At 40.4% G+C, this 20,518-nt stretch overlaps 1 protein-coding gene across 1 annotated transcript; it reads left to right on the forward strand.

Annotated features, from left to right (window-relative positions):
- Positions 1 to 4,099: 4,099 nt before the first annotated feature.
- Positions 4,100 to 20,058, forward strand: GPR83 (G protein-coupled receptor 83). The gene is made up of 4 exons (XM_069079661.1): positions 4,100 to 4,572; positions 12,540 to 12,665; positions 16,876 to 17,009; positions 18,688 to 20,058. The coding sequence occupies exons 1-4, from the start codon at positions 4,186 to 4,188 to the stop codon at positions 19,310 to 19,312; spliced, it is 1,272 nt and encodes a 423-aa protein (XP_068935762.1). The 5' UTR covers positions 4,100 to 4,185; the 3' UTR covers positions 19,313 to 20,058.
- The last annotated feature ends 460 nt before the right edge of the window (positions 20,059 to 20,518 follow it).

The raw sequence follows: 20,518 nt of genomic DNA on the forward strand, positions 1-20,518 counted from the left end.
AGTGACTTGCTGCAGCAGATCACATTGTTATAGTCACACAATTTATTGAACAGTGGAGAGAGTGGAGCATCCTTCTGTCTTTATCATTTTTTTGGTTACAAAAAAAAGTTTGTGATGCAGTTGGACAAAGCAAAGACTTAAATGCTTCCCCTCAACAAGGAGTCTTTCATGAATATGCTAGGCTCATGTGATATTCCTTGATAAGTGAAACCTCGGAGATAGTTTGGTTCATTGGTTATTGTTAAGCAAGGCAAAAAGCAGAGAGATGTGTGCTTGCTAAGGATGTTAACTGTTATTTTGGAGGGCATCCTATTCAGGGTTCAAGTGGAAGAGGGATTTCTTACAGGGGATGAGTTTACAGATAATATTGGACTGATTGCATTAAGTCCCAGAATGTTACAAGGCATCCTCAATGAAAATCCATGATTACTCAGGAGAGTCTGGCTTAATAATTCAAAAAGGAAAAACCAAATGGATGAGAGATGCCACTTGTTCAGACTTTGACATGCAACTGGATGGCCAGTTCCTTGATCTAGGACAGGCTTGTTGTTTTGTTATTTAGTCATTTCAGTTGTGTCTAACTCTTTGTGACCCCATTTGGGGTTTTCTTGGCAAAGACACTGGAGTGGTTTGCCATTTCCTTCTCCCTCCCATTTTACACATGAGGAAACTGAGGTAAACAGTGACTTGCCCAGGTCCACACAGCTAGTAAATGTCTGAGCCCAGATTTGAATTATGAGAAATGAATATTCCTCTCTTATGTTTAATCACAAATTATTTTATTAGGACCAAGGTTTTTCCCCTTTTCTATTTCCTTATCTAGAAATCAACCAATGTGGTAAATCTCTCTTAAATATTTACCCAGACCAAGATCTAATCAGACAGTAAAAGAAATTCTAAGTTTTGGTTAATGGGTGTATTCCTGCTCATTGTGTTTGCTCAGACAGACCTGTGAAAATGTTGATTGGCCTTATAATCAAGACAGGTGATATGGAAATTGATGTCTCTTTGACCAAGATTTGAGTGAATTAAGTCAGGTTCCTTAAGATAGCCCACCTCCTGTTGTGTTAACTAATCAGAGGTGATTAGGTGTCCCTCAGGAATACTTTTTCTTCTAAAGGCATATAAATTGTGACCCCCACTGCCATTAGGGGTCTTTGGTCTAAGAGAGATGGCCAAATGACCACCTTTTTTAATTAATAACCTGCTGGCCTTATTAATAAAATTATTAAATTACCCAGAAACTATGTCCCTCAGATTTTTTAATTGTCACAGAACTCAGATCTCCCTGATTCTACATCCACTGTTTTATCTACTTTGCCACCGACGTGCCCCAGGACAGGCTTTTTCTTAGGACCAAAAATCCAAAACTGGAAGGGCCATCAGAAATCAACTATTCAAAGTCATATCTCATCAGCAAGCTTTTAGTAAATGCCTACTATGTGCCAAGCACTAAGTCCCTTATTTGACAGAAGATGAAGCAGAGGCCCAGGGAGGTTGGAGGCTGCCTACTATCACATAGTAAATATCAAAGGCAGGATGTGAATCTAGAATGTCTGACTCCAGAGGCAGAAAACATTTGAAAGTGCTGCAATATCTCTCTGAGGACTGTCCTGGGACAAAGGTATTATGCTATGTGCTGGACACATTAGCCATAGCCAGTTAGTAGTAACAAAAATGGAATTAGAATATAGCTGGCTCTCATTTATCCTTATTGGAATGTCAGCCTTGTGTGGTGGAGGGAGTGCTGGACTTGGTCTGGCTTTGAACCCTATCTCTGAGACTTACTAGTTGTGTGACCATAGGCAAGTCACTCAACATTTCTGGGCCTCAGATGTTTTATCTGTAAAATGGGAACAATAATAGCTGTCATCCCTGTTGTAATGTATAAATGATCTTTTCAAACCTTAAAGCACTGTATCAATGTCAACTGTTACTTTTATTATTACTGGAAGTGAGTAGACTCATGGGGAAAGTCAGAACCGAATTGAACTGAATTGTAGTTCCTGTTTGACTTTAAATTTCATTCAACCAACAGCTGCTGTGAATAGACCTTTCCTCCTCCTCCTCCTCCTCCCCAGTTTTAGTGCTTACTTTTGAATATCTATATGCAGGCACTGGGGAAGATCTGACTAAGGAGAAATCTGAAAACCTTATAGCTTATTTATTCTCCCCAGCTGCCCTCCATACAGTAATGAGAAGAACCTAGAATTAAGCACTCAGAAACTTGAGTGTGAGTTTCTCTTCTGACACTTCTTAGTTGTGTGACTGTAGGTCAACTCCTTCCCTTGATCTTTCTAAGTCTCAGTTTCCTCATCGATAAAATGGGGATAATAATACTTTCATTATCTGCCACTTGGGAGTCCTTCTGTAGACAGCGCTTTATAGTACTAATGTGAGCCATTATTAGTATCATAGATTTAGAACTGGAAAGGACCCTGAAGGGTTAACTAATCCAGCTTCCTTATTTTACAGGTGAGAAAACTGAGGCCCTAGAGGTGAGTTCACACAGGTATGAAATGGCAGAGCTAGGATTTAAACCTTAGCCCTACACCTTCAAATTCAACATTTTCTATTGCACCAAGATACTGACTAAGGGTGAACAGTATCTCTTCTCAGGATGATACAAAGCGGTCATCTAACAACCGGTCCCTTTTCAATTTCTTATCTTTCCAGTTTATACTTTCCTTTAGTGGGACTGAATGAAGAGGAGGTAACTGGTTTGGTTTCAAAGACCTTCTCATCCAGCTTCTGCTGCTTGAACTATAGAAAGAAGAAAGAAAAAAGAGGGATAATGATAATATAAATTGAAAGACTTAACCAGAGTGGGGGGATCATGTCAATGAGCGACTGAAAGCAAGACCTGCCGAGGTAAGCTGTCTGCAAATACAGTCATTGCTTTGTAGAGTCAGAAGGGACCTCAGTGGAAATCTGGAGCAGCTTCTCATTGGGAATCCTGCACCCACTTCATGCCTTTGGCCACCCTGCAGCTGATTGAATATTTACAGTGGCAGGGAGCTCCGTATAGCTCAAGACTAGTTCAACACTCAGTCAAGACTCATTTTCTTTTATTCTTTGGTCCCAAAGGTAGAAAAGCTTTGGAGAATGTTTCATTAACAACATATGAATTGTAGTGAAAAGATGCCCAAATTAGGAAGAAACTGATTTCTAGTCCTAGGCAGACCGCTAACAGCTGTATAACCTTGGACAGATCTTTTACACTCCTTGGGTTTCAGTATCTTTTTCTGTAAAATGAGGGGGTGAGATTAACTGATCTTTAAGGACCCTTCCTACTGTGAATTCTATGACCTTAAAGCTGCAGACATTTTCTCTGTCCCATGGGCTGTCAAGAGAAATACAACAGAACAGAACTTCTACCTGGTATGGGCAGCATAAAAGTTGAGTTAGCCCACAAAGTCCCTAGTTTGTGGATAAACACTTTTAGGACCAAAGTTCTGGATATGACAGCTGCCTCTGGGTGAAGACTAGAAAAGAAACTCAGTTCTCAAAGATTAAGTTTCTGATTTGGAAACTAGACTACCGCTGAGCCAGCAGACATGGTCTTCCTTAAAAATTCATGCTGTATTAAACCCAATGATCAGCTGCTTCTCTTGCTTACCTGCCCACCTGCTTTGTAATGACAAGGGGCATAGACAGAAACCGACTGAACTTTCGTGTGTGTGTGTGTGTGTGTGTGTGTGTGTGTGAGAGAGAGAGAGAGAGAGAGAGAGAGAGAGAGAGAGAGAGAGAGAGTGTGCATGAGAATCCACTAGTAGGATGCAGCTTTGATTTTGTTGGGGGTGGGAGAAGAGGTGGAAGGCGTGGGGGAAAGTAGAGAAAGGAAGAAATCCAAACCTGGTGGGAGTAATCTTTGACAGTGTGAAGGAGCGCGTCACAAAGGGAGCTGTTCTATAATCCAATAGGCAGAGTCCTTCGTTAACAGCCTGTGTGGGAGCAGATATAAAAGTGCTGAAACAAAATCAGTGTGTGCTGATTGAACAGCGAACCACGAGGCTGGATAGCTCTGGGAAGGCAGGCATCCTGCTTTTTCTGCTTGTCGGGAAGATTTCTGCTTTTGGGACAAGTCAAATCACTTATTTCTCTGAACTGCCTTGGACTGACAGCACTCCCTTCTTTTAGAGATAGGGAATTCTGGAGTCTAAAGTGGGGTGCAGCTCATGCAGGATGATAACTTCCTTGCTGTGGTTCTCCCTCCCGTGCCTGGTGCAAGCCTTTGAGAGGCCTGAGAGATGGACCAACAATGGAAGTTTGGATGGAGACTTTGGGATCCCCAATGTATCCAGTTTTTTCCCCTGGGGCAACTACTCATTTTCAGATTGGCAGAACTTCGTGGGCAGAAAGAGATATGGGGCAGAATCTCAGAAGCCTATGGTGAAAGCTCTGCTCATTGTGGCGTACTCCTTCATCATTATCTTCTCTCTCTTTGGAAATGTCCTAGTCTGTCATGTTGTCATCAAGAACCAGCGAATGCAATCAGCCACCAGCTTGTTCATTGTCAACCTGGCAGTAGCTGACATAATGATAACCTTGCTTAATACTCCTTTTACTTTGGTAAGAGCATGGAAACTGAGGTATTCTCTCTCGCTCTCTCCCTCCCTCCCTCTTTCTCTTTCTCTCTCTCACTGTGTGTCTGTCTTTTCTTCCCATTTCCTCTCTCCCTCTCTCCCCCTCTTCTTTTCTTTTTCTTTATTTTCCTTTTCCTTTTCTCTCCTTTCCTCTCTTCCTTCTCCCTATACCTCTTTCATACTCTCCCTCTTTTTTCTATATTTCCCTTATTTCCTCCTTCTTTCTTCCCTTCCTTCTTTCCATTTTTCTTACTCTCTCCACTTCACTCTTTTTTCCTCTCTTCTACTTCCTTCCTGTCTCCTCCCTCCCTTTCCACTTTCTTTTCTATTTTCCTCCTTTTCTCTCCTTTCCTTTCTCCCTACTTATTTCTCTCTCCATCTTCTCTTTATTCCTTTCTCTCCTCTTTTCTCTCCCTATTTGTTCCCTTCTTTTAGCTAAAGCTTCTGTGTCAGGAACCACTGAGTGAATTAGATCTGAGTGTCTGCAGCCAGATGTGGGTGAATGGCTTGCTTTTGTATCCAATCTTTTTAGGGACTGAACTGTTGGATAATTGAGCAATAATTTGAAGTCTTTGAAATGACAGGTGATTGAAGCTATGACAGGGTACAATTTGAATTAATATATATGATGTACAGGCATTTGAAATCTTTTCCTTAAGCCCATTGCTGCTTTGGCTATAAAGGAAATTGGAAACAGCTGGTGATGTCTGGTTATGGAAATAATTGATCAAAAGTTAAATTTATTTTCTAAACCATCTAGTGCATCTCATTCATCCTTTCTGGTTTGCCCATAGGTTGCAGGATAGGGATTGTACTTGGTGGTGAAAGGTAAAAATAATAGAGAAGACAGATGTCTTATTCTTATCCTAAGTGCTTGGAATGGGTGCCCAGGATGGGTCCTTGGACCAGCTCCTTAAGGAACAATTGAGGGTGTGAAAGAAGGGTCTCTCTTCACTCCATTTCATTTCTAATCTGTTTATGACTCACAAGCAGAGTGGTTCAGATCTATTGGGAGAATAATTTACACCCACCTGAATGTCTTACAGATCACTGCTGAATAATAATACTTAACATTTGCATAGGTCTTTAGTAATAGCTAACATTTATATAGAGCTTTAAGATCTGCAAAAGGTTTTCCACATATTATCATAGCCTGCTGAAGAGAGAGACAGCCTTCAAAGAGCTGGGTTCAAGTTCTGTTTCTGACGCATACTAGTTGTGTACCTCTGGACAAATCACAACCTTTCAGTGCCCCAGGAGACTCCCCATGTAGCTATAAGTTGCAGGGAAGGTGCCAAACTCCATTGGATGAGGGAGTTACCTCATCAGAGAGTTACCTGATGCCAGTGAAATCATGGGTCTGGTCCCTACCCTTTTATTAATAATTTTAATTATAATATTGTTTCTATCATGATTTATAGTTTACCAAGCATATTCCTCATGGCAACCCAAGGAAGTAAGTATTACTGGTATTGTTCTCCCCACTTTACAGATGGGGAAGACTGAAATACAGCAGATTAAAGGATTTACCTATATAGTCACACAGCTAGCAAGTATCAAAGTGGAAATTCTAACTTAGGCCTCCTAACTCTAAGCCTAATAATACTCTTTCTACTATGCTTCATGGCCCTCATTTGAAAAGTACTAATTTAGACTTTAAGTACTGTCATATACATTCTCTCTTTTGATGTTTGCAACAATCCTGTGACAGAATACAAGGATTATCTTTATTTTACAGAGTACAAGGATTATTTTTCTTTTACAAACAAGGAAACTGAGGCTCAGGGAACTGAATGGGTTGGCCTAAGGTCTCTCAACTATGTGAATGGAAGACTCTTAACTAGAACCCAGGTACCCTGGCCTGAGTTTTGGCCTTTGCTGACATAGAATTGAACCACTATTTTGCTTGTGGCTATTGCAAACCCTCATGATTTTCTAGCTGCAGTAAGAGCTGGAGTCTCTGTCCTGACTTCTCTGTGGGAGGTGAGAAAGGGCAGAAGGACAAAAGGGGCACTGGTGTCTGAACACAGCTCTTGAACAGGGTACAGCATGTGAGCCCAGTGATGATGAAAATAAATTTAACTTTTCATCAATTTTTTTTCTACTAAGGAGGCTTCGCAGCATTTAGTGCAAGCACAAACGATGTCCTGCCCGAGGAGTGCCATAGCCCTGCACCCCCTGTAGCCCAGTGCAAATGCCAGTGGATCTGCTGCTGAGCTATGTAGTTCCCCACCCCCAGGCTATGCCTTAAGCCCCTGAGTCAATTTGAAGTTTTACTCATTTTGTGGTTTTGTGTTGAGAGGTACTGTATTGACTCAAGGAACCTACATTGGGCTTAGGCTGGTCTCCAGGCCAGAGCATCTGTAGTGGGTGTGTTAGTCTCAGAATCCTTTGGGAATCTGGAATTCACTCCATGACTCCTGGGTGAGCCCCAGTACAAACCCATATTAATGCAATTGCCTCTACGACTTTGCCACTGCCTAGGACTTGGGAACATGACTTGGGGAAATTAGGTGGCTCGATGGATAAAGTCCTGTGCCTGGAGTAAGATCTAAGTTCAAGTCTAGCTTCAGATACTTACTAACTGTGTGACCCTGGGTGAGTCACTTGACTCCTATTTACCTCAGTTTCCTCATCTGTAAAGTGGGGATAGCACAATAGCACCTACCTCACAGGGTTGTTGTGAGGACTAAATGATAGAATAATTGTAAGGTGCTTTGCACAGTGCCTGGCACATAGAAAGCACTAGATAAATGTTAGCTATTATTACTTAATTTCTGTTTGCTTTAGTTCCCTCAAGTGTCAAATGGGCTTACTAATAGCATTGCCTCCCAAGGTTGTAGTGAGGACCAAAGGAGATAATATTTATAAGATGCTTAGCACATAGTAGGTGCTATGTAGATACTAGCTCTTACTATTAATACCATGGCTCACGGGCACCTTTTTTTGCCTCAGCCTGGCAGGAGCAGGCACAGATGCAGGGAAACTTTTCTAGTGACAATGGATTCTTTTTCATATAAACTCCTTTTCCTGGTATTTAAACTCTCCAGCATTTGGCACCAACATCCCTATTTATCCTTATGTCATACTGCTCCCCTTCATGTATTTTCTGTTCCAGCCAAACTGGATGACCGCCCATCCCTGTTCTCATTTTGTCTATTCCTCTCTCTCTATCCCTTTAACACTCTCCTCTATGCCAGGAATGTACTTCCTTCTCTGTTTACTGATGTCCTTCCCTTTGTTCGAGGACCAGTTAAGACGCTGCCTCCTCCATGAATCTTTTACTAAATTCCCCATCTCTTTCCACAGATTTCTTGTAGGAAATACTTTGGACCTCTCCTTTGCATGTATCTTACTCTTCCTCAGATCATAGTATACTTTTCTTTCCTCCTTCCCCCCCATTAGATTGTAAGTTCCTTGTGTTTTTCTGTGTATACAGCACCTGACAGATACATAGTAGGCACTTAATTAATGTTAGTTGAATGAAATATTTTACTGCTCAACTATAGAAGAATAAGTCCCAGGATTCCTTAGAAGACCTCAGATTGTTGACTAGTGGTTTCAAGTGCACTTTTTTCAATATGCAGAAGAAATTTCCCTTATCCTTATATCCTTTGTCAGTGAATTCCTTTGCCTTCCCATTATCTCAAAGGCCCCTGAGTTCCTCTCCTTTTTTGAAAATTAAAAATATTTTAATGTTTTATTGCGGATTTATTTTCTCAAATACTTCCCAACTACATCTAATCCAGATCTCCTCTCTCTCCTTCTTATCAAGAATCTTTGTTTCATGTTCCCTGTAGAATATTCCCAGTGGTGCTCACATAGTCTTCCACTCCACTTGACATCTCCCTTCTGAACCTCAGGACCTTGCTAGGAGCTGTAGAAGACTCTGAAAAGTGCCATCTTGCACTTTGGGAAGCAATGATCAATAAGGTACCAGACTAAGGAAGGCCAGAAGCTGATGAGTTTACTCTCAACTCTAGCTCAGATCTTATTATATTACTTAAGGCAAGTCTTTTAGGTTCTCTGAACCAATTAAGTGGTACTTTTTGAGAAAGCATGTCCTGCTTTGTAAAGGAGGAATCATGAAATCACAAAAAATGTGATTAGACCACAGGACAGTCCATTCATTTAACAAACAAGTAATACATGTCTGCTATGTATAATATTCTGGGTTAGATATTATAAAATAATTATCTAATTTATCTCATTTGATCCTCATGAGAACCTTTTGAAGTAGGTAGAGTTATGATCATTCCCATGTTTCTGGAGAGAAAACTGAGTCAGAGAGACTAAATAACTTTTCCAAGGTCACAAAATCAGTAAGAAAAAGTGCTAAAACTGTAGGTTTTATAAAAAAACTATAAAAATATAGATTAAAAAAAACAACAGCATTAAATTCTCCTCCCCCCCCCGCCATTATACCAAGTGGGTATCTAATAAGCAAGACATACAGAAATTACATGAATAAAACTACAATTATGTATAAAACTATAATTAAACATTCTTTATGGAAATAAACATAGACCTAAATAATTAGAAAAATATTGCTCACGGATAGGATAAACCAATATAATAAAATAATAATGTCAATTTACTCAGTGCCATACCTATTAAACTATTCAAAGATTACTTTGCAGAATTAGAAAAAATTACAAAATTCATCTGGACACACAAAAGGTTAGTGAGAAGGCAGGGGACCTAGCCATGCCAGGTTCCAAACTATACTACAAAACAATTTGGTACTACTTAAATATTAGAGTGGTTGGTTGATCAGTATTACAGAGTAGTGTCACAATGAATCTAGTAAGCTAGTGTTCTAGCTACTTGGGTAAGGACTCACTGTTTGATAAAAGCATCTGGGGGAGTTGGAAAGTAGTCTTATAAAAATATATATGCATATATATATATATATATATACTACTCTCTCATCCTATATATCAAGATAAACTTGAAATGGATTTATGATTTAGATATAAAAGGTCCCATCATAAATAAATTAGAGGGACAAGGAAGAAATTGCCTTTCAGATATGTGAAGAGAAGAGATCACAACCAAACAAAGGATAGAGAGGATCACAGAAGACAAAATATACAATTTTGATTGCAGAAAATTAAAAAGTTTTTGCACAAAGACAATGCTAAAATTAGAAAGGAAGCAACTAATTGGGAAAATCTTTGCAGGAAATTTTTATGATAAAGGTTTCATTTCCAAGACCTATAAGGAATGGATTCACATTTATAAGAATAAGCCAAACTTTAATGGAAAATGACTGAAGGACATGAACAAGCAGTTTAAGAGGAAGAAATCAAAACTATCAATAGTCATGTGAAAAAAATACTCCAAATAACTAATAATTAGAGAAACGCAAATTAAAACAACTCTGAAGCTCTATCTTACATTGATTATACTAGCAAAGACAACATAAAAAGAAAATGATAAATGTTGAGGGGGAAACAGGAACAACTCCATTGATGGAGCTGTGAAGTGGTCCAGCCTTCTGGAAAGTAATTTGTAACTATGCCTCAAACATTATTAAATTGTGCTTATCTTTTGACCCAGATATACCACTTCTTGGCCAAAGAAAGAGGAAAAGGATCTAGATTTACAAAAATATTTCTAGCAGCTCTTTTTGTGGTGCCAAAAAACTGGAAACTAAAGGGGAGTCCATAATTTAGAAAATGGCTTAGCACATACAAAATAATGGTATGTGAATATAAGAAAAAATGCAAGAAAAAAATGGAAGGAAGGGTTTCAGAGAATCTTGGAAAAACCTTTGTGAACCAATACAGTGTGAAGTGAGCCAGGCCAGGAGAAAAATTTATACAATGACAAAACATTATAAATACCAAAAAATACTGAAAGACTTAAGAAAATTCTCATCAATGCAATGACCAACCATGGTTCCAGAGGACCAGTGATGAAATATTATCCACTTCTTGGTGCAGAGGTGATGGACTTAAGATAGAGAATGAGATTTACATTTTTGGAAATGGACAATGTAGCAATCTGTTTTGCTTAACTATGTATATTTGTTATGAGGGTGTTTTTTTTTTCTTTCCCTTTTCAATTGGGAAGGAGGAAAAAAAATGCCTGTTAATTTGGTTGTTGTCCTTCATTCTCAAAGAAGACCAAAATGACATCACTATGCTAGAGTCAAGTTTCAATGTGTCTGATTGTGGTTGATCAGACCAATGCCACAGGTTGGGCACAAATAGTCCATATGAACATTTGGGGTGTATTCTCTAAATCTGCTTATCTTGCATTTCTTTTGAATTATTTCAATTCTGCTTTGCTCACAGAGCACAGCACCTTCTCTTCTGTGGGCACACCATGCTGGCTTGTTAATTTAAAAGGGAAAAGAAAAGAAAACTTGCCATAACCCAAGGTAAGGAGAGCTCATGACAAATAAAACTTGTAGTTGTGTTCATAGGCTTACAGAATTTAGAATTGGAAAGGTCCTTAGTGGTCATATAGTCCACTCTCCTTATTTTTATTTTTATTAATTAATTAATTTAATAGCATTTTATTTTTTCCCTGTCAAGACAATTTTTAGCATTCATTTTTATAAGATTTTAAGTTCCAGTTTTTTCCTCCCTTCTTCCTTCCCTCCCCTCCCATTTTCAAATGGTAGGCTTTTTGATATAGTTTATAGGGATATAGTTTATGGGATACAGACTTAGTACTGGTATTGCTTTGTATGTACTTTGGTTCAAAGGGTATGTACTTTGGCTGCCCTTTGAGCATAAATGCAATGTTAAAGGGAGTTGAAGAGCTTCCCTGTCCATTAATAGGCCTCATGTGGAGCCCAACAAAAGAAGTTTGGTTAGGGGAGGCTTGTTTTCCTGGAAGGCCCACACCTTTTGTTACTTTGTAATTAGGCATTGGGTCAGGAGGGTTGTGATGCCCTCTGACCCTGAAGAAATGTATCTATGCTCTGAGGTTAGCATTTTGCTTTGGGGGTTTACTCATGGGAAGAGTGTTTAAGTGATGTAGCCAGATGAGACTCTGGGTAGCCATTAAGGAGGCCCCCCCCACCCAAGCTTTGAAAACCAAGATGTTGATTCTTCTCTCTCTGGCAACTATGTATGTATGTAATGGTCAGACAGTTGGATCTGTCTGTTGATCTGTGCTGTATGTCTTATTTGATCAGATGGTTAGAAGCCTTGTCTGTTGGTCTTTATGCTATTATTTCTGCTTGTAATTTCTGTTTGTATTTTTTCTGAAGTTCAGGGTGCTGACTTTTTCCCTGAACTAAGCAAATGATATATATGCTTGATTAAAATAAGATTGTTAACCCCCTTTAAGTTGCTTTCCTTTAGAAAAGCAGATCAAAGAACCTGTGCTAGCAGTCCTACTGTGTGCTGCTGTTATTGGTCTTACACCCCCACTGCAGCTGCAAGTAGCATTGCTATTACAAGTTCGAAATTGCTCTCCAGAATGGTTGTATCCATTCAGAACTCCACCAACAGTGCAGTAGTGTCCCAATTTTCCCACATCTTCTCCAGTATTTATCATTTCCCTTTTCTGTCATATTAATTAGCCAATCTGACAGGTGTGAGATAGTACCTGGGAGTTGTTTTAATGTGCTATTCTCTAATTAAAAGTGATTTAGAGTGCTTCTCCATATGCCTATAAAGAGCTTTGATTTTTTTCATCTGAAAACTGCCAGTTCATATCTTTTGACTGTTTATTACTTGGGGAATGGCTTGTATTCTTAGAAGTTTGACTCAGTTCTCTGTATACTTGAGAAATGAGGCCTTTATCAGAGACACTTCCTTATTTTTATTTTTTATAAATAAGGAAACAGAGACTCTGAGATTTAGTTGCCCAGAGTCACCCAGATAACAAATGGCAGAGCCAGGAAATGAGGACAGGTCCTCTGAGTCGAACTTCAGCAACCTTCTCATCACACTGTCTGCTTCCTGTCTCTTGGGCTTCGCTTCTTTCTAGGTCCGCTTTGTGAACAGCACATGGATATTTGGGAAGGGTATGTGCCACATCAGTCGATTTGCCCAGTATTGTTCCCTCCATGTCTCGGCCCTGACCCTGACAGCGATCGCTGTGGACAGACACCAGGTGAGGCTACACTTATGGCGAAAGCCATTTCCCTTCCCACCTCCATCGCTGAAGGATTTTGAGGGTTCTGAGAGGGGGCTTTCAATGACACAAACTTGCTGCTGGTTTGTTTGTAACGAAGAATTCATGTGAAATTATTGTTTTGGAAAATAAATGAAGACGAGTTTGGAAGGGAGGGGAGAACAATGGCTACCCTTCAGTTAACTCCCTTGCTGATACAGAACTGTGTTGTTTGATACTCAGAATTTCACAGCCCAGGCAATCCATCCTGGCTGAGTCAGAAAGGCTTATTTACTAAAGGCATGAGATCCAGAGTTCTTATTTACAACTTTATTCTGGATCATTTTGCCCATCATCAGCAGGAAGGTGAGGCAGGGTTGGAGGAAATGAAAGATGTGGTCACAATATCCATTTCCTCCTGACCAGAGAAGAGGTTTAGAGCATGATTTTGGATTGCTGTGAGATTCTAGAACAGTGTGAGGGTCTAGAAAGCAGTAGAATTCAAAATTGAAGTGTACTCGAACTGTATCATGTTCTAGGTCATATATAGGTTCAAGATTTTAGCTAGGTTTGGATTATGTGAGTTAGAATTTTTCCCCTTAGAACTATGATTTCATTGATTTCAGAAACTTCTGTGAGGAAACTTCTTCCACTTTCTTAAATGGCATCTTTGGAAGAACTGCCTGGACAGTAAAAGATTCATTTATTGCCTGTGGTCATATAACTAGTATGTATCAGAGACAATATTTGAAATTAGGTCTTTTGGGTTACAACGTGATACATATATTGACTATACCACACTTCTTCTCAGAACTAGATTAGTATAAAAGTATAAATTGTAGTGGAGTTCTAGATTGACTGAAAGGTAGGAGTTGTGGGAGCAACTTGCTTGAGATTGAAGCAAGTAATATTGTGTCAGTTAAATTAGTAGTAGGGTTTAGGTTGTACTAGGGTTCTGGATCAGGGAACTATTGAGGCAGTGCAAGGTTTTAGATAATTGCACAATTCTAGATTGAGGTGACATTCTTAATTGAAGTAAGTCTTTATCTTGGCTAGGTATTAGATTGGCTATGAATTTCCTTTACCTGCAAAACTGCTAGTTCTTTTTGAACCACAAAGGTTTTCCATTTTTGAGATGTTGCTATTTTGGGGGAAAGATGTTTAACCTAGTTCATGTAGAAGACCCTGGGTTTGAATTCCAGTTCTGCCACTTAGCTAGATGACTTCAGACAAATCATTTATTTAGTTAATTTAGACAAAAACCTTAGAGAAATCATTAAGTCCTCATTTTAAAAATCAGGACTGGGACTACAGGGTTTAAAAATTAAAAAAAAAAACCCAAATCAAAAACAGTCATCAAGCAAAAAACACTTATTATTATTACTATGTGTTAGTTGTGCGCTACATGCTGTAGAAAATATATGCAAAAACAAAATAGTGAAGTAGTCCCTACTCTCAAGGAACTTACTTCCTATAGGGGGAAATATATACACATGTAAGTACAAAAGAAATGAAAGATAATTCTTTTTTGAAGGGTGGTCCGGGGAGACACTAGATCCTGAGGTGATTAGGGAAGGCTTCACATACAAGGTGATACTTGGGCTGAGCTCTGAAGGAAAGTAAGCTTTCTAAGAGGCAGCTGTGATCAGGGAGTGCATTTTAGGTGTATAGGATTAGCTTAGGAAAATAATTCCAATCATTGAATTAAATCAAAGTCTATATGGGAATCATCAAGAAAGCAAAACATCCTCAGAATTTTGCCGAGATCAAAAAATGTACTTTTAGTTGAGTTTGTAAGAAAAGACTGGTTTGATATATAATTGTCCTGACCTGGCCTCTCCTCCCTTACACCCATCTTGCCTACATACAACAAACTCTTCCTCAAAGGATGAGAGATCTGAGTCACAAAAGGAAGATGTTTTAGCATTCCCAATTCTGGATCCTTCTCTAGATTAACCCTACATCTCAGCCAGTAGTCCTAAATGCCTATGTGTATGTGGGGTATGGAAGGAAGGGGAGGAGGAGGAGGAAATGAAAAATAACGTCTTGTGCACTGTAATCAATTTTTTATTATTAAGTATGAATTTTCAATGCACTGGATCTAATGTAGCTTTCCATGATGGGTGATTAAAGTCCTTCTTGATTAACATATTCAAGGATCATTTAAACAAGTAAAGGAATTCATGAGTGTCTAGCTGAGCTTCTGATGGTGGTTTGATATTATCTCATGAAAATCAAGGATCCTTCAGTGTTGTTGGTGTTTCTTGTTTTTCCTCAATTTCTGTCCTTTGCAGGGCAATAAAATTTCTGTCCTTTGCAAAGAACAGTGAAATCCCTTCTGGTGGAAATAGTCTTTGTTTCCCGGAGTGCTCTCATTTCTAGTGTTCAGAGGATCCTGCAAGGATTTAGGGCTTTGCTATCTACTGGGTCTTTGCCCCCTTCAACCTCATTAATAGTATCCTCAGTCTTTGTGTTCCCCACTGTCTTCCTCTCCCTGACTTTGGTATGCAGGGGAGCACTTACTGAGGATGAACAGAATCTGTACAGCAGCAGAAAGAGCCCTGGACTTGGTGCCAATTGACAGAGTTTGAATTCTGCCATGGCTACTTACTATCCTGAGTGATTTCAGGCAAACTACTTAACCTCTACAGACCTTCATTTCCTTATCTGTAACATGAGGGAGGCAGATTAGATACATCTCTAAATTCCAGCTCTAAATCCTGTGCTCCCATGATTTATGAAAGGAACAGCCCTCACACTCTATTAGGCTCCCAACCAACTCACAACCCTTGACGAGTCACGTACTATAGACCAGGCAATGTGCTAGGTTCTGGGATACGGACAAAGGAGGAGACAGCTCCTGCTTTTAAGAAGGAGAGACAAGGAGTTCATATCTAAGTAGATACAGAATATATATAGAGCATATAAGATAATTAAATGTAAGTAGTTAGGGAGGGTACTAGCCTCTGGGTGGGGTGGAGGTGGGGGATCAAGAAAGAGCTTGGGACAGAAGATGATGCCTGAACTACATCTTGAAGGAAGAGAGGGAGTCTGTGAGGGGGAGGGAAGGAGGGAGTACATTCTGGTGCAATTTAAAGGATTTAAGATTTCCAAAAATGAAGCTTCCCAGGGTCCTTTGAATTAAGCCTGGTCTGTTTCATCTACTCAGTGATTCCTAATCTCAGAATGCAGTGGGAAGCCAGGGCATGAGCAGTCAGTGGTATTTGTTCTGGGGCATTCTCATGCCCATAGATGTAGAACAACCATAATTCTGTTTCTATGTAGTTACCCCTTTCCATGCAGGGTGTGCCCAAGAGGAAGCAAACCTGTGGGGCAAGGGTAGAATTGATTTAGCTTTCCTAGAAGAATGAAAGTTTTCCTCTCTTAAACACTGCTCTTCCCTTATCCCTCAAAAAACTTACAAATAAAGTCCTTGACCAAAGGGCCTTAAATTCAGCTTCCTTACTCCAACAAACAAAATAGAGAATGAACTAGACGGGAAGAGGAAAAATCCTATTTCCCTTGCCATTTGCCTGCCAATATTGGACAAAACGTCCCACACCTCCCTTGAGGGAACCCCAACCCTATAACTATTCATGAGTATAGTATGAAGAAGACCTTCAAACCTGTCATGGAGCATAGCCTGTGGGATACTGTGCTGCTGAGGGCCCCAACAGGAGCTGCTGTGTTTAGTGAAAGAAAGGATGTATTTTGTATTAACTAAGTAGTAGCACCTGTAGAGAGGGATAAACGAGGCTAAGAGAATGTGCTTGGCCTGGATTCCTCATTCTGACTAATTCTTCAGTGAGGGACCCTTTGAGCAATGAGGACTGCAATATGAGGATTGGTTGAGAGGGATGTGAATGTTTAGCCTGGAGAAGAGAAAACAGTCTAGGGGGAAATGGATCATAGGCTTCAAGTACTTGAAATGAATACTTGTTCTTCGTAGCTCCAGAGGGCAGAACTGGAAACCATGGGTGCAAGTAGCAGAGTTTAGGTTCCATGTAAAGAAAGACTTAGCAGCTGGAGCTCGTCCATGATGGAATAGGTTCCCCCTCACTGAGGGTTTTCAAGGGAGGCTGGATGACAGTTATTGGCAATCTCATAGAGGAGTTTCATTCTTGGGAATGAGCTGGATTTGATGTTCTCATTCTGAAATTCTGTCCCTGTCATTCTGTGAACTTGTGATTCCGATTTACTTCCTTTGTAGGTTATCATGCATCCTTTGAAACCCCGAATCTCCCCTACAAAAGGGCTCATCTCTATTGCAATCATCTGGATCATGGCTACCTGCTTTTCCCTCCCACATGCTATCTACCAAAAACTGTTTACCTTCAAATACAGGTAAGATCCTAGTATCAATCCGGACACTCCTGATTGAGTGTGATGAGATACAAAGTGTGTGACACTCATCAGGCACACAGTCCCCATATTAGCAACTTGGTTACAGAAAACTTACTTCTTGGCCAAGACTGTGGAATAGAAAGCAACAGCTGAAAAGAGATCCCTTGTAAACTAATCCCCTCCTTTTTACATATGGAGGAATCGAGCCCCAAAGAAAGGAAGCAATTTGCTCAGGGTAATGAAAGAAGGTAGTGGTGCAGCTGGGGTTGTGACCCAAGACAATTAACTCCCAATTCAGTACTGTTTCCACTATAGCAAAGGATAATTCACCAATGAATCTACAAGCATTTCTTTATTAATTACCTACCATGTTCCATGAACTGTGCTAAGTGATGGGGATACAAAGACAAAAGTAAAATGGTCTCTGCCCTCAAGGAGCTTACATTCTAATTGGAAAGGTATGACATATGTAAATTACTTCGTCAGCCTTACAGCACTGTATCCTTTATGTTTATTTTCCCTCCCTATGACATCCTCAGCCAGTGGTCCAGCTTTTGCTTCCCTGTCTTATTTATCCTCTTTCAAGCATGTCTTTCCCCTTTCCCATTCTTCTCTTCTTTATGTCTACTCCTATGTCACCCCATCTCCTCTTCTTTTTCTTCCTAACCTTCCTGATTCCTCACCTTCTGCTCAGATTTCCTTGTATGGTTTATCAGTTTTCATTTAGCACTGGGAAGGCCAGATTGTAGTGATAGGCTTCTGTCACTAGGGGGCACATGATCACATAGCCTAGTATTAGAGCCAGAGCACCCAGTCTCAGCCTGGTCTTGAAAGGCAGGTCTTAAAGTTGCACAGATACCCACATATCCTCACATCACACTGTCACCATCCTGTCCCGAACATGCTTGCAATAATGCAGGACATCCCATAGGAAAGAGCAAACTTGCTGTTGTCGAATCATAGAAATCAAAACTAAAAAGGACCTTAGACATTTTTAAAAAATAGCCCTAACCCCTTTGTTCGATAGCTGAGCAAACTGAGGCCCAGATTTAAATTAATTATAAAATATAATTATTTCCATGAAAAAAAAAACCCAGAATTAATTGGAAGTATTACACAAAGATTAAGGCAGACTTTTTAATTTTGAAGATCCCAATGGGGTAGGGGAACTTTTCTTAGGTTTATACTAATGAAGGGAGGCCAGGATATTTGACGAGGGTATCAAGGCATCTGGAGGAGCATGCTGGTAATGTGGGAAGGGCAATAGTATACTGAAGCTATTCTTAGAGGTTCTTTGTTCAAATGCCAGCTGTACTACTTACTTCCCTGTGGAATTTCAAGCTATTTCTCTTTGGGTCTCAGTTTACTCATCTGTCAAATGAAGAGGGTAGACTAGGGCTAGATTATCACTAAGTTTCCCTCAAGACCCCAGATAATGAGCAGAGTTACTGATAATACTAGGAAACCTAGGGTGTCTGGTCCCAACTTTGCCATTGACTCAATGGGGCCATCATTTCTTTTCCCCTTGGCTCATTTTCCTTGCAGAAGAGTGACATACAACAGCGTAGATAATTCCTTAGCTTTCATTAGTTGATACTCCTCAGGCTGAGGCTTTTTTGGTTTTTTTTTTTGATGATCTTTTCTCCTGGCTTCCTTCCCTCCCCCCTCGCCCCCACAGTGAAGATGTTGTCCGCAGCCTGTGCCTCCCAGACTTCCCAGACCCAGCAGACCTCTTCTGGAAGTACCTGGACCTGGCAACCTTTGTTTTGCTTTACATCTCACCCCTTCTCATCATCTCTGTGGCCTACACCCGTGTGGCCAAGAAACTCTGGCTGCGCAATGCCATTGGCGATGTGACCACAGAGCAGTACTATGCCCTACGGCGCAAAAAGAAGAAGACCATTAAGATGCTGATGCTGGTCGTGGTGCTCTTTGCGGTCTGCTGGTTCCCCTTGAACTGCTACGTGCTTCTCCTCTCCAGCAAGACCATCCGGAGCAATAATGCCCTTTACTTTGCCTTCCATTGGTTTGCCATGAGCAGCACCTGTTATAACCCCTTCATCTACTGCTGGCTCAATGAGAACTTCAGGTCTGAGCTGAAGGCTTTGCTGAGCATATGCAAAAAGGCACCCAGGCCTCGAGAACAGAGACTTCCTTCTACTGTGCCCTCTTACCGGGTGGCTTGGCCAGAAAGTGGCAACTGCAAGAGGGTACAGGGTCCTCACAATGTCCCTACGGCCTCCAATGTGCATTCAGCTAAGACAGATATCTCCTCTGTAGAGCCTATTGTGGCAGTGAGCTAAATGAGGCCAAGGTAATGATAAAATAGAAGAAGCCCCGAGGGGTGCGTGAGAAGACTAAGAAGAGATGCAGAAAGCTATGCTGCCCCTTTGCCTCAGACCCCCAAATCTGGATAAAAGTAAGGGCCAATTTAGGCAGGTACTTCCCAGAGAATGTCAGCTAAGCGTGAAGTCCCATCTCATGTAAATATATATTTGTATGTACCATCTCCTGCACACATTTCCAGTGGCTCTCCAACCAAATCAGATTTGGTGTTTGAAATTTCAGGCCATCTGGCAAGTACATGAACTGTATCTATGAGATGGATGCCTGTGTGGGAGGACTGACTACTTGTAGCCTTGGAGGGACTCCTGGATTGACTGAGCAGGACAGATGCCTGCATACAGCCACGTCAGTGAGTCTAAGCAGACAACAGTGTTAATGGTTTTTATTTATCCATTTTTAGTGGAGTAAGTGGTGCCTAGTTGCATCTGTTGCCAGAGGAAGGGAAGGAAGATAAAGGATGTCCTTACTTAATTCTCACTCAAATTGTGGTGGAAGAAGGTAAGAGAGAACATATCACCAAGTGATTGCTCTGTTCCATTCTCCCAGGAGCTTTTTCTATCAGGATAGATGAAAAGAGGCAGAAAAGAAGAACCCCAGGTGAAGAGATTTGCACTGTATGGTGGTTACCAGCATCATCTCATAGCAACCAAGATGGAGAAGTCTCTAACCAGCTCAAGTATCTTTCTCTTCAGTCTGTAGAAAAGAGTAATGAATGTGAGTAATGAGATTCAAATGGAAGGAAAAATATCCTCTCTTTAGCAGCCACATAGAAAGGAAAGGGGGTTGAGAAATGCTCTACTTTCAAAGGAGAGAAAGGAATACAGTTTCTGAGAAACTACGGAGAGAAAAATTCCATTATCTCCCTAGCTGTCCTGCCAGATTATTGCTACATGGCCTTTATCTAGCATTTTTATCCAGGGCTACGCTAAAATTGTTACTTCCAGCGGATTTTTGAATGAGCTCACCCAGCAGTGACAATCAAGAATAACAATGTCTCACGTGCCACTTAAAATATGTGTGCTCTCACCAGCCTTCTCAAGGACACAATTTTCAGAAGCATCTTGGTTCAACATCTTCAGGACATACCATTTAGCCTAGAGAGGCTTACAGTGCCCTTGAGAAAAATGGAGTGCTGATTGGGATTATGTTATGTGTAACTAGTT

This window comes from Petaurus breviceps, unplaced genomic scaffold, assembly GCF_028583685.1.
Source record: "Petaurus breviceps papuanus isolate PSGF00001 unplaced genomic scaffold, PetGlider_PUasm1.0 91133, whole genome shotgun sequence".
Lineage (NCBI taxonomy): Eukaryota > Metazoa > Chordata > Mammalia > Diprotodontia > Petauridae > Petaurus > Petaurus breviceps.